At 40.9% G+C, this 15602-nt stretch overlaps 1 protein-coding gene across 3 annotated transcripts in view; it reads right to left on the minus strand.

The window, feature by feature from the left end:
* Window positions 1–12315, minus strand: part of LOC106601927 (transcription factor MafG) — a 37887-nt gene extending 25572 nt beyond the window's left edge. Inside the window, exon 1 of one of the 3 annotated variants that reach the window (XM_045715684.1) lies at window positions 12101–12315. Coding sequence is in view for 1 of the 3 variants with exons in the window: in XM_045715682.1 (XP_045571638.1) it covers window positions 3023–3036 (14 nt within the window). In the remaining 2 variants the exon portion in view is untranslated. Of the gene's footprint in view, window positions 1–3022; window positions 3645–11443; window positions 12056–12100 lie in introns of those variants that run through there. The other 2 variants (XM_045715683.1, XM_045715682.1) reach the window with 2 other exon arrangements.
* Between the last annotated feature and the right edge of the window lie 3287 nt (window positions 12316–15602).

The raw sequence follows: 15602 nt of genomic DNA on the forward strand, positions 1-15602 counted from the left end.
GGGCCTTGGTCAAAGAGGTGACCAAGAACCTGTTGGTCACTCTGATAGAGCTCCAGAGTTCCTCTGTGGAGATGGGAAAACCTTCCAGAAAGACAACCACCTCTGCAGCAGTCCACCAATCAGGCCATTATGGTAGAGTAGCCAGACGGAAGCCACTCCTCAAAAAAAAAGGCACATGACAGCCCGCTTGGAGTTTGCCAATAGGCACCTAAAGGACTCGAGAAACAAGATTCTCTGGTTTGATGAAACCAAGATTGAACTCTTTGGCCTGAATGCCAAGCATCACGTCTGGAGGAAACCTGGCACCACTCATCACCTGGCCAATACCATCCCTACGGTGAAGCACGGTGGTGGCAGCATCATACTGTGGGGATGTTTTTCAGCGGCAGAGACTGGAAACTAGTCAGGATTGAGGGAAAGATGAATGGAGCAAAGTACAGAGAGATCCTTGATGAAAACCTGCTCCAGAGTGCTCAGGACCTCAGACTGGAGCAAAGGTTCACCTTCCAATGCAGGAGTGGCTTTGGGAGAAGTCACTGAATGTCCTTGAGTGGCCCAGCCAGAGCCTGGACTTGAACCCGATCTAACATCTCTGGAAAGACCTGAAAACATCTGTGCAGCGACGGTTGAATGGGAAGCCATTCAACCTGACAGAACTTGAGGATCTGCAGAGAAGAATGGGACAAACTCACCAAATACAGGTGTGCCAAGCTTGTACCCAAGAAGAATCAAGAATGTAGTCGCTGCCAAAGGTGCTTCAACAAAGTACTGAGTAAAGGGTCTGAACACTTATGTAAATGTGATATTTCAGTTTAAAATGTTTAATACATTTGCAAAAATGTCTAAAAACCATTTTTTTTCTTAGTCATTATGGGTAGTGTGTGTAGATAAAAAAATAAAAAATAGAATAAGGCTGTTTGTGTTTCCCCGCTCCTCACTTCTTAACAGCACATGCCTTAATTGTTTTTCTCATCTCCTATCTCCGCCACATTTTCCTCAACACCAATATGCTAGTTGACTTTGCTATTATACACATGGCAACATGGTCTAGGAAAAGGCGCCAATTCACGTTTCAGAACCGCGGACAGCGACCGCTATCCAACGAGGGAGAAAGCGCATTCGTTATACATTTTTTCACATTTTTGTCTTGCACCATTGTTCTTATCTAACCATTTACAATTTCAGCAGCAAATGTCTTAGTGATGGACTGTGCCATCTCCACTGCCTCCACAATGGAGTAGTCCACCCTGACAGGTGTGAATCAGACAGGTGTCTTGTACACCATTAAATTGTTATTTTTTTGCTTCTGCTTGACTAAAGAAATCCCGATGGACCAACAGCCTATAGACCGAACATTCGACTAAATGTGATCAGCCCTAGTTGTGTGTCCATTGAGCAGAGACACACCAAGAGACATGCAGGAGGGTCATTCTTCAAGGATACCTCCATCATCTGCTCTGCTGGCTCAAAATGGTGCTACTTGGGATGGGGGGTTAGGGAGGTGAGGTTGAGTGTTAGGGAGGGGGGGGATTGAGGTGGTGGGGTTGGAGTTAGAGAGGTGGGGATAGGGTTGTGGGGTTGAAGAGGTTGGGGGAAAGCCACGTCCTCCACTTGACAGCAGTGTAACAAGATTATCAGGGCTGTAAGAGCAAACAAAAACCTGCGGCAACCCGCTTTGGAATCCAGATTACAGCAGCACCTCCCTCTCTGAATACTAAGCGACACTGAGGGGGACTATCGTAACGGGGGCGCGGGCTTTGTTCAGATGCTGAGAGAAGACGTTATTCGTAATAGGCCTATACAGACTCAGCCGACGGACTCACCAACACACACACAAAGATATTCACTACGGAAACATGCACTCAGACAAAATGTATTAAAACAAACAGATGACTCACTAAAAACGCACAATGCATGCACACAAACATTCCACGCACACCCACCCACCCAATGATTTAGCCTGTCACTGCTGATTCCTGAAAGGAAGCGTGGTGGCGGTAGGCATCGGCAGCTCCCTAATGAAGTGGATAAACTAGGCTGTGGAGGTGCATGCTGATGAAAGACCAACAACCAGCGGCACAACAGACCAACAGCCAACGAGCGACACAACAGCCAACGAGCGACACAACAGCCAACGAGCGACACAACAGCCAACGAGCGACACAACAGCCAACGAGCGACACAACAGCCAACGAGCGACACAACAGCCAACGAGCGACACAACAGCCAACGAGCGACACAACAGCCAACGAGCGACACAGCAGAGGCAGTAAAGATCTGAGAAATGAACACCTATCTTAAATGGTAGGCTCTCTCACCTAGTTAGGCTAAATAATGATTCTCCACACCTAGGTAATAAGATCACCTGCTATAATTCATGCTTGTAGATACTTAAAAAGGTACTCAGATATGACGTAGATGCACAAAGTAAACAGTGGGTCAATTTCAACAACAAGTAAGAATGTTGAAGCGCAACGCTAAATTTTACTGCTGTTTTGGTCCGGTTGCTACCACACTGTTACAGGGTGAAGTGAACCCGTGCACATACTGTGTGAGAAGTCTTGCATCTTGCAATATCTGTGGTGCTGCTTGTGGCAACGTCATTTCGGTGAGTCTACCTTCAAGATATAATTATATCTCATCTGCTTAAATTCATGCTCAACACTGAAGATAAAATGATATTGCACCAAGCAGCTGAAAAATCATGCTTCTCCGCATCAAGCTTAAAATAAATCTCACCTGCACAAAATCATGCTTCTCTGCATCAAGCTTAAAATAAATCTCACCTGCACAAAATCATGCTTCTCCGCATCAAGCTTAAAAATAAATCTCACCTGCACAAAATCATGCTTCTCCGCATCAAGCTTAAAATAAATCTCACCTGCACAAAATCATGCTTCTCCGCATCAAGCTTAAAATAAATCTCACCTGCACAAAATCATGCTTCTCCGCATCAAGCTTAAAATAAATCTCACCTGCACAAAATCATGCTTCTCCGCATCAAGCTTAAAATAAATCTCACCTGCACAAAATCATGCATTAAGACTAGATGGAATGATCTCACTCGTTTACAACCCCTGCTTCTCCAGTATGTGTACACTAGGCCTAGACCGGGCGGTCTGCTCCACTACATTACTGCTTTTGTTCCTCCCGTACGTCCTCTAAAACACTCACACAATGTATCTGCAGGTTACCACAAGCATCAGGAAGAACTGAGACTATTGCAGCGCGATGCAAGAAGATGCACTAACACAATGTAAACGGGTAGTTGACACTATGCTGCAACAACGTGATAGCTGCCAGACAACAGCAGAGAAGTTTAGCCTCGCGCTTCACGCTCTTAGTTGCTGCAGGAGTCTGTCCGGTACTACTGTTTAGAGAGTCACTGACTTTTCCTTTAAGTATAGTCAACATTACATCCTGATAGGAGTGCCACCAGTTCCACTCCCTCCTTCCTTTGAAGAAAATTATAAGATATTCTGACCTAATCATCCCTCCCTTCAGCTGAGTGAAGTCAATTATCAACCAAGCTGCATGTGTCGAGCGCCATTTAACTGCAAATTAAAAATCTGACTCTGCTGGTAGCTCAGGAAGAGTTACCAGGAGGCTGGCTCAATTTATGCATATAGGAAAGAAAGAGAAAGAGGGGGAGGGAGGGAGAGAGAGGCAACGAGAGAGAGGTGTTATTCAGAGCGTGAAATAAGAGTGACAAAAGAGAGAGGGTAAATCGTTCAGCGGCTTTCAAAGGGAAAATGTGTGAGGCGCTATCAATGGTGGGAAAACATTAAGCCAACACCTTCTCCCATTAAGAGGTTGGAGTGATGATGAGACATTTCCTAACATAACCAGAAATTGTTTGCCGAAATAAAGATGGCACCTTTTACAAGGACTGTCCCTGTAGTAGTGGGCCCTTGTATAATGATATGTCACCTACGCTGCCCTGCTTTCCCATGGGATAGATGACTGGTTGTTTGCAGAGACTACAAGGGGACATTCTTCCTACTGCCTCTGAAGATCTAAATGAGTTCTAGAACCTGAGCTCGTAGTGGTTTATAAAGCGTCTCAGAGTAAGTTCTGCTGATCTAGGATCAGGTCCATCCCAGTCCTTGACCAATGTAGGCTAATCTTATTCATCATGACGTACAAGGTAAAACTGATCCTACAACAGCACTCTTAGTCTGAGCGACTTTATGAATACAGTCTCTGGAGTCCATCAGGCATGAGGCTCACGTGAGTGGGCGAGGACAGACATTTCAGAATCATAGCCAAGATCTAATCTGATTTCCAAGAAGACTGTTTAATAAGATGTATTTGGATAGCTCTCAAAAGGCTGTCAGAGTTTGGGCCTGTGGTATAGACTAATGTTATGTCCCAAATGGCACTCTATACCCTATATAGTGCACTCCTTTTGTCCAGAACCCTATGCAGGGAATAGGGTTCCATTAGGGATGAACCCCATGATTACCAGAAACTGAGAACACGTCATCACACTTCAAATTGAGGAATAAGAAACGGGTGAGTTTCTCCACCTGAAAGAGGAACGACAGTCTTCATACGGAACAAACCTTATCTAGAGTAAAAAGACTTCCTGCATGCTGGTTGTTGCCACAGATTAAAACAAATAAATAGTCAACATGTTATTAAGTCCTAAAGCTTTTTTTACATAGGCTATGCTGTTTTAGCAGAATCAACATGTAGAACAGTTGGAAAAGTAACAGAATGTCAGCCGATATTCTTGTCAGAGGCACTCGGTTGCAATCTGCTGTCCATCATTCAGTGTTGTACTTTAGGCCTACACCCAAGCTACACCACAGGTTAGGCAACATTTTTGTGTGAGGAAGCTGTCAGTTGTTAAGCGTATATGTTGACAGAAAATGGGAAAGCAATTTCAGCACACTCTTAGTACCTGTGATTTGGTGTTTTCTAAAATAAGCCAAACTTGGCTAGGCTTATTTCCAAGTTGAATACAGTGCCGCTGTGGTCTATTGAATCGATATTGTGTCGAGAGCCGCAGTGGGACTCGGAGGAGAGCGAGGACTTCATTGGCCTTCAACGCTCTATATGCCTGGAGGACTTGATTAAAAGGGAATCGCTCTTGATACATCAGCAGCCATAGCCTAACGCTGGCAGAGGGAGGCAAGGAGGATAGCAGGCAGCCCACACACACACACACACACTCTCACTGGTGAAATGTTTCAATCCATGAACTACCATTACTGGATCCTATATGTATTACTGACCTTAGGACTACAATAGAATACAACTGTACTGTCCATATTGAACAACGGAAATGTGTCCAATTTCTCTACAACATGAGAGTAGGATTCTCTGGAACAGGAATAATTCAGTCATTTGTAGTTAATTGGCTCTGTATGGTTAAGAGCTCATCAGTGTCGTCACTGTAAGCAAACAGGAGGCTAGGCCTACTCTGTCTGTCCAATCCACTGCTGCTTTGGTAGATTCATTAAACAAGAAGACAATGTTGTTTGGCTACCACTGTAATGTTATGCTACAAAAATCAATACTCTGCTATTTGTAGGGTTTTCAGTGATTTAGTGGACCATAAAACAACTGACTGCATTGAAAACAATTGTCTCATTGTGTAGATAGTAGCCTATGTACTACGTGCATGCGTACACACGTGGAAAAAGTACTCAATTGTTATACTTGAGTAAAAGTAAAGATACCTTCATAGAAAATGACTCAAGTAAAAGTAACCCAGAAAAATACTACTTGAGTAAAAAAGTATCTGGTTTTAAATGTACTTAAGTACAGTGGTGGAAAAAGTACACAATTGTCATACTTGAGTAAAAGTAAAAAAATAAAATGCTTTACATCAAATTCCTTTTATTTTGTAAACAAGACAGCATAATTCTTATATATTTTTTTTATTTACAGAAAGACTGGGGCACACTGCAGCATCATTTAGAAACACCGTTTTTGTGTTTATTGAGTCTGCCAGATCATAGGCAGTAGGAATGACAATGCATTATTTTGATTGGTGCATGAATTGAACAATAATTCTGTCCTGTCTGAGCATTCTAAATGTAACGAGTGCTTTTTGGTGTCAGGGAAAATGTATGGAGTAAAAAGTACATTATTTTCTTTAGGAATGTAGTGATGTAAAAGTAAATCAAAAATATAAATTGTAAAGTACAGACACCCCAAAATACTACTTAAGTAGTACTTTAAAGTATTTTTACACCACTGCACACACAAGGCTAAACGTCAGCATTCATAATGAGTGTGAAGACTGGTTCAGAGTGGTTGATGTTTATGTAAATGAAGCACACGTTTTTCATATGGTACAAGTAACATTGACAAGTCAAATATTGGAAAAGTAACATTGACAAGTAAAATATTGGAAAAGTAACACTGACAAGTCAAATATTGGAAAAGTAACATTGACAAGTAAAATATTGGAAAAGTAACATTGACAAGTCAAATATTGGAAAAGTAACATTGACAAGTAAAATATTGGAAAAGTAACATTGACAAGTAAAATATTGGGAAAGTAACATTGACAAGTAAAATATTGGAAAAGTAACATTGACAAGTAAAATATTGGAAAAGTAACATTGACAAGTAAAATATTGGGAAAGTAACATTGACAAGTAAAATATTGGAAAAGTAACATTGACAAGTAAAATATTGGAAAAGTAACATTGACAAGTAAAATATTGGAAAAGTAACATTGACAAGTAAAATATTGGAAAAGTAACATTGACAAGTAAAATATTGGAAAAGTAACATTGACAAGTCAAATATTGGAAAAGTAACATTGACAAGTAAAATATTGGAAAAGTAACATTGACAAGTCAAATATTGGAAAAGTAACATTGACAAGTCAAATATTGGAAAAGTAACATTGACAAGTCAAATATTGGGAAAGTAACATTGACAAGTAAAATATTGGAAAAGTAACATTGACAAGTAAAATATTGGGAAAGTAACATTGACAAGTAAAATATTGGAAAAGTAACATTGACAAGTAAAATATTGGAAAAGTAACATTGACAAGTCAAATATTGGAAAAGTAACATTGACAAGTCAAATATTGGAAAAGTAACATTGACAAGTCAAATATTGGGAAAGTAACATTGACAAGTAAAATATTGGAAAAGTAACATTGACAAGTAAAATATTGGGAAAGTAACATTGACAAGTAAAATATTGGAAAAGTAACATTGACAAGTAAAATATTGGAAAAGTAACATTGACAAGTAAAATATTGGGAAAGTAACATTGACAAGTAAAATATTGGGAAAGTAACATTGACAAAGCCTCATTTGATGTCACAGATGTTGCCTACTTAAAACAGGTCAACCAAGTAAAGCACATGAAAGTCAAAATGACAACGCTTTGCCTGCTGTGCCTGGAGGATGAAAGAACAAAGTGCTACTTTTTCACAAGTCCAGAGAGGTAGCCTATATCGCAACACTCAGCAATCATAATCCCCTTCCGACGACGCTTTGCAAAGAGTTTCATCACCAACAGCCCCTCCTTCCATTAAACAGAAAACCCTATATTCTCTCTCTATGTAGCTACAGCTGCACTTACGTTTCCCCATGTAGCTACAGCTGCACTTCCGTTTCCCCATGTAGCTACAGCTGCACTTCCGTTTCCCCATGTAGCTACAGCAGCACTTCCGTTTCCCCATGTAGTGAAAGCAGCACTTCTGTTTCCCCATGTAGTGAAAGCAGCACTTCTGCAGACAAGAAGAAACCCCATAACACATGCTGTGTATTTCCGAAGGGAAATTCATTTCTCCTGATTAGGTATAACTAACTAACTAACTAAATAACTAAATAACTGCTCTGTGTTGAGTCAGCCATACAATACATAGGCATTTGCAGAGGTGTTGGTTCATTGTCTGTGAAGCTGTGCAGCAGTGGATTCTTGCCCAGTGGTTCTTCACGTGGGCTGGGCTGGTCGGCCTGTCCTAAACATTGCCAATGGGTGTTGCTGTCAGTAATAGCCCTCAGACGATGGTGCCGACCCAAACTGTACCGACTCGGATGGAGTATCAACGACGGTCCTTTCCAGCACAGAGCCAGCAACTACGATGGATGTAGCCATAACCAGGCCAGCTCCACTCGGCTCAGTAGAATGACATTTTTTATTTTACCTTTATTTAACTAGGCAAGTCAGTTAAGAACAAATTCTTATTTTCAATGACGGCCTAAGAACAATGGGTTAACTGCCTTGTTCAGGGGCAGAACGACAGATTTTTACCTTGTCAGCTCAGGGATTCGATCTTGCAACCTTCCGGTTACTAGTCCAACGCTCTAACCACTAGGCTACCTGCCACCCCAAATGGGCTTTACAGTCCAGTAGCTGTGTGCACCATCCAGCCACGTTCACCTCTAACAGTGTCCAGCCTTGTTTTATCTTGGCCACCTCTAGAAGGGCCATAAATCTCTGAGCTGATCTCACCTCACCATACCAATCTCATCCTGCCTGCCACCTGCTGTGGCGCTATACAAGGCCCCCTCATCTGTTCTCGTTACCTGCTGTGGCGGGACGGGAGACAAGAATTGAGCTTTATTGCAAATCTGGGTCTCTGACATGGGGCTGTAGCTAACTGCGCAGTATGTCTACCCAAACACGCTTTGCTTGCCTGCACCAACGAGGATGATGAAATAACTTGGAAATCGGAGCAAGAGAGAAACTTCAGAGACTCTACGCAGATCCTATCTGTGTACCCCTCCTCGCCCATTTAGGCTACTCAACAGTTTCCAAGGTGAGGGGGAAGTAGAGCTGGACAATATAGCAAATGAATTTGAATGTATGTTTTTGTGAGATATTACAAATGCCTACATCACACTAATCATTTTTTGATATTTTTTTATGAGCGTTTATGTCCGAATGTTGTCTTTTTGGTCTCGTCTCCTTCGCTCCTTCTGTGCACCTAACCATTTACCCCAGAGATCTGTATATAATGACGAGATGCTCATGTCTCCGTCCATAACAATGGGAGTCGTTGTCCCAAAGACGCGAAAGCAGGTGACAAGCTTAGGTCCAAAATAAACCCATAGAAACGTATTGGCCTTATTTGACAGATTTTGTCAAGTGAAACTTCTCGCGTCGCCTCTTCCTCTCTGTTTACACACACACACACACACACACACACACACACACACACACACACACACACACACACACACACACACACACACACACACACACACACACACAAAACCCCTTCCCCTCCACTCACAACAACAAAGATGAGAGATCACTTATTCCTCTCTGACAAGAGGTTTCAACTTGCCATTTGGTCCAACAAAATTTGTCATAGGGATACCGAAACAAATTGTAATAGAGGAGAAGTTAACCTTTCTAATGATGCCCTTTTTACATCTCAAATACTCAAATTGCACACAGGGCAGACACCAGTAAAACAGGAGTATCAATGAACATTGATTCTGGAAAACGAATGGTCAGTTTGTCACGTGGAACAGATAGCAGCATCTTAGCCAGACCGTTATACTCGCTGTCTAGTCTGTTTTATAAAACGTGCAATAAGCTTAAAAACACTATTATATAAGGAATTGGCAACTCGTTCTCATTCTGAGAAATAAGGTAGGTCACATGATTTCAACATCTAAACAAAGTGGCCAGGCTAGCACGCTGTTCAAACAGTTGGAGATGGACAGAAGGGTGTGTTCATAACTGTTCTGCCTTGTTAGCTAGCAGATAGATCCACGTTGGCTAAACTTGAAATATAAAGATTAGATGGCTACTCCACTAGCACTTGTTTATGAGACCTGTGTTAATGTTCTATAATGCCTGCAACAAATTAGTCATTATTAGTGAATGTGCATTATGCATGGTTCTGGTTAAAATATGTAACAAAAATGGCATTTCCATAGACTGACTTGAAATCCAGATAAGTGATTATTGCAAAAAAGCAAGTTAAATTATTTTGATAAAATAATTAAATTATTAGTGGGTCTTATGGTGGTGGAAGGCTTATATTTTGCCTAGGTATAATTTCACAAGCCCTAAATTCATTAGATTATTCCTGACTGTTTTAAAATGCAGTGTATTTGGTCTTTAAATTGTAACACAAAGCTTAGAGAATTTTATCGATATCGATGTGATTTGTCCACAAGTTTGAAAAGAAATGAAAATAAGGAGATATGATTTTTAGGCCAAACCGCCCAGCCCTACTGAGAAGTAAATAAGTAACTCAGCCTCTGAGCAACAAAAAAGGCAAAAGCATATTTTCACTGCCCACCACTAAAATAGCACCATGGCACTTAAAGTAAAAGCTATTCAAAGTGCACCATTTAGAGTTGCTGGCAACCAATCAAAAAACGTCTACATGTAACACAAATTAACCATCATTACCTAAAATAAGGACATCAGTATTAGATTAGCCTATATGCCACCAAATCATCCCATGTACATCCCATGTCCAAAGCATATAGGCTAACATTATTCAAGCAACATAAAAACATATACAGCAGTGATTGACAGTGCTGGATTATATTTTCTGAAACAAAAGGCATTCACTACAGAACGGCGGGTTTAATCTAAATGTGACCCAGTTTAACATTACTTGACATGGTGAATAGCAAAGCGGGCTGAAAACAGTGGGGATTCTTTATGTATGAAATACATGTTGGTCAATATAATAGATACAGGATATAGCACAAAGAAATCCTATTAAATTACTTTTTTTGAATTGTATTCTTAGAATACTAGATGTTAGAATTGTATGATAGCACACTTGACTGCTTGCTGGTGGATCCTAAAGAGAGCATTACAATACAGAAAGCTGATCTATTTCTCCTCATCAGAATGCATTGCAGCCAGAGAACAAGGCAAATTGAATGATTTATGCTCATCCCCATCATTCCACGAGCAACAAGAGGACTGCAAATCAACACTTGACCATTTCACTAGACATAATGTCTAGGATGACGCCTGACGGCTCGCTGATAAATATCAACCATCCTTCTCCGCCCAGACCTTTGTCCGCTGGTGGGGCCATGTTTCGGGTGGTTTCTTTCTCAGACGTCTAAATACATCATTGTGATGATTCAGCAACGTGATAAAAATACCTAGAATGCGTTTAACTACGAACGTCAAACAAAACGTACAATGTGTAACGCTAGCTATCCTGGTGTGTAAACACTGGACATTGACAGCGGAGGCTTGATAAGACATCGCGCGTGGTTACCAGTGGCTAAATGACTTCGGCAGGTGAACCAGTTTGCTAACCTCTACCGCCATCGAACACGATCGGAAATGCCAAGCAATCGACTGTTGAGCAATGCAAACTTGTAGCTATCAATCACTAAGCTGTGCACACACACACACACACACATATATATATATATATATATATATATATATATACATATAGTATCACAAAATACTGTCGAGTCCTTGTTTTATCGTGCGGATTTATGTCACAAATTAAGCCACCAACCTGATCGCGCTCCGACAACCGTTGCTTCGGCTCGCGCTTCCCTCAGCTCTGCAAGGCACGCTCGCTACGATATGAAGCAGCAGGTTTGAACAGCTCCAGACCTAGTTACAGTATGTGCATGACTAGGCAAACTACAACAAGCTAAATAAACAGTTGGATTGCAGGCTATCCATTTAGCAGAAGCCACCTATATCTGGTTATACATTTTCTTTCTCGACAACCCCCAAGCTGTCACTACTACACTACACCACTGCTTGCGCGTGACTAAATACCAGTATATGTGTAGCAGCCTACAGACTCCCGCCTGCTGAACAAGCAAGGGAATCCCCATACTCAGCTACTTAGGAATTACAAGATACGCTTTTTTGGGGGGGACACATTCTAGGATTCAAAAAAGAATAATGTAACATGTTCGTCTAATTACAAACCATGTCGTCATTCACACACAGAGGCTAACAAGAGTTGAGACGTATACTAGAATAAATTACTTGATAGTGAACTGAGTTCAGCCAGCTGCTGGAAACCTGAGAAATTAGTTTACAGGCTGGCCAGTTAGTTACAGCATAGAAGACACGCATTGAGCAAGCAAAACTCAGCATATCGGAGGTAATGGCATGCACGCACACTCAGCATAACACGTTTCGCTTTTCAACTCACCTTGATGTTTTTCTATAGTTCTTAACGTCCTCTATTGTGTAATAAAAAGGCCAACTTGAATGTAGCTGCTACAATTGTGACTGCCAGACAAGCATGCGTTTTAAATCCCCCTTGTGCTCTCCTTGTTGATTCCTTTCTCTACATTCCCTTGTATCGCGGAGCCAGACGTCACGTGGGTTCATTCATGAAGTATCAACAGAAGGACACTAAAAATCCTCTTTTCATGTATGCAATCTCTTGCATGATGTTGCAACGCATCTGTAAAATTAAAAATTAAAAAAAGAAGGAAAAAAGAGCTTGTTGTAACGCATATGGTTGATTTTGCAAATATGGACACTTTGATGTTACATGTTTTTGAATATAAAACCTCTTGAAACTGCTTTTTAATCTATCTGATTTTTTTTCTTTACTCTGTCCGCAAACAAGATCTAATAGTGGCTGAGACCATACTACTTAAGAATATAAAGATTTGGATCGGTTTCCCCAAATACCTGAGTTACAACGTCATAAAATGTGCTATTTTAGTTGAAAAGGAAATTACCGAAATTGTGCCTATATACAGTTGAAGTCGGAAGTTTACATACACCTTAGCCAAATACATTTACACTCGGTTTTTCACAATTCCTGACATTTAATCATAGTAAAAATCCCCTGTCTTAGGTCAGTTAGAATCACCACTTTATTTTAAGAATGTGACGTCAGAATAATAGTACAGAGAATGATTTATCTCAGCTTTTATTTCTTTCATCACATTCCCAGTGGGTCAGAAGTTTACATACACTCAATTAGTATTTGGTAGCATTGCTTTTAAATTGTTCAACTTGGGTCAAACGTTTCAGGTAATCTTCCACAAGCTTCTCACAATAAATTGGGGGAATTTTGGCTCATTCCTCCTGACAAAGCTGGTGTAACTAACTGAGTCAGGTTTGTAGGCCTCCTTGCTCACACACACTTTTTGAGTTCTGCCCACAAATATTCTATATGATTGAGTTCAGGGCTTTGTGATGGCCACTCCAATACCTTGACTTTGTTGTCCTTAACTTCTCTAGGGCCAGTGGGACGATTTCGTCCCACCTACGTAACAGCCAGTGGAATCCCGTGGCGCGTTATTCAAATACATTAGAAATGCTATTACTTCAATTTCTCAAACATATGACTATTTTACACCATTTTAAAGACAAGACTCTCGTTAATCTAACCACACTGTCCGATTTCAAAAAGGCTTTACAACGAAAGCAAAACATTAGATTATGTCAGCAGAGTACCCAGCCAGAAATAATCAGACACCCATTTTTCAAGCTAGCATATAATGTCACATAAACCCAAACCACAGCTAAATGCAGCACTAACCTTTGATGATCTTCATCAGATGACAATCTTAGGACATTATGTTATACAATACATGCATGTTTTGTTCAATCAAGTTCATATTTATATCAAAAACCAGCTTTTTACATTAGTATGTGACGTTCAGAACTAGCATACCCACCGCAAACTTCCGGTGAATTTACTAAATTACTCACGATAAACGTTCACAAAAAAACATAAATTATTTTAAGAATTATAGATACAGAACTCCTCTATGCACTCGCTATGTCCGATTTTAAATTAGCTTTTCGGTGAAAGCACATTTTGCAATATTCTAAGTAGATAGCCTGGCATCACAGGGCTAGCTATTTAGACACCCACCAAGTATAGCCCTCACCAAAGTCAGATTTACTATAAGAAAAATGTTATTACCTTTGCTGTTCTTCGTCAGAATGCACTCCCAGGACTTCTACTTCAACAACAAATGTTGGTTTGGTTCAAAATAATCCATAGTTATATCCAAATAGCGGCGTTTTGTTCGTGCGTTCAAGACACTATCCGAAAGGGAAAAGAAGGGTGACGCGCCCGACGCGTTTCGTGACAAAGAAATTCTAAATATTCCATTACCGTACTTCGAAGCATGTCAACCGCTGTTTAAAATCAATTTTTATGACATTTTTCTCGTAAAAAAGCGATAATATTCCGACCGGGAATCTGTGTTTTAGAACAAAGAGAGAGAAAATAAAAACATGGGGTCGCCTCGTGCACGCGCCTCAGTCTCATTGTCCTCTGATAGACCACTTACCAAAGGCGCTAATGTTTTTCAGCCAGGGGCTGCCTCGACATCATTCAGCTTTTTCCCGGGTTCTGAGAGCCTATGGGAGCCATAGGAAGTGTCACGTTACAGCAAAGATCCTCAGTTTTCAATAAAGAGAGTCAAGAAGAACAAGAACTTGTCAGACAGGCCACTTCCTGTAAGGAATCTTCTCAGGTTTTTGCCTGCCATATGAGTTCTGTTATACTCACAGACACCATTCAAACAGTTTTAGAAACTTTAGGGTGTTTTCTATCCAAAGCCAATAATTATATGCATATTCTAGTTTCTGGGCAGTAGTAATAACCAGATTAAATCGGGTACGTTTAAATACTGCCCCCTAGCCCTAACAGGTTTTAAGCCATTTTGCCACAACTTTGGAAGTATGCTTGGGGTAACTGTCCATTTGCGACCAAGCTTAAACTTCCTGACTGATGTCTTGCTTCAATATATCCACATAATTTTCCTCCCTCATGATGCCATCTATTTTGTGAAGTGCACCAGTCCCTGCTGCCACCCCTGTGCTTCACAGTTGGGATGGTGTTCTTCGGCTTGCAAGCCCCCCCCCCCCCCCCCCCCTTTATCCTCCAAACATAACGATGGCCAAACAGTTCTATTTTTGTTTCATCAGACCAGAGGACATTTCTCCAAAAAGTACGATCTTTGTGCCCATGTGCAGTTGCAAACCGTAGTCTGGGTTTTTTATGGTGTTTTTGGAACAGTGGCTTCCTCCTTGCTGAGCGGCCTTTCAGGTTATGTCGATATAGGAGACATTTTTCTGTGGATATAGATACATTTGTACCTGTTTCCTCCATCATCTTCATTTTTACATTTTTTTTTACATTTTAGTCATTTAGCAGACGCTCTTATCCAGAGCGACTTACAGTAGTGAATGCATACATTTCATTTCCTGCATTTTTTTTTTTGTACTGGCCCCCCGTGGGGTCAGTACAGGTCCTTTGCTGCTGTTCTGTGACTTTTTTGCACTTTTCGCACCAAAGTACGTTCATCTCTAGGAGACAGAACGTGTCTCCTTCCTGAGCGGTATGACGGCTGTGTGGTCCCATGGTGTTTATACTTGCGTACTATTGTTTGTACAGGTGAACGTGGTACCTTCAGGTGTTTGGGAATTGCTCCCAAGGATCAACCAGACTTGTGGAGGTCTCAATTTCTTTCTGAGGTTTTGGCTGATTTCTTTTGATTTTCCAATGATGTCAAGCAAAGAGGCACTGAGTTTGAAGGTAGGCCTTGAAATACATCCACAGATACATCTCTAATTGACTCAAATTATGTCATTTAGCCTATCAGAAGCTTCTAAAGCCATGACATCATTTTCTGGAATTTTCCAAGCTGTTTAAAGGCACAGTCAACTTAGTGTAT

This window comes from Salmo salar, chromosome ssa03 (assembly GCF_905237065.1).
Source record: "Salmo salar chromosome ssa03, Ssal_v3.1, whole genome shotgun sequence".
Lineage (NCBI taxonomy): Eukaryota > Metazoa > Chordata > Actinopteri > Salmoniformes > Salmonidae > Salmo > Salmo salar.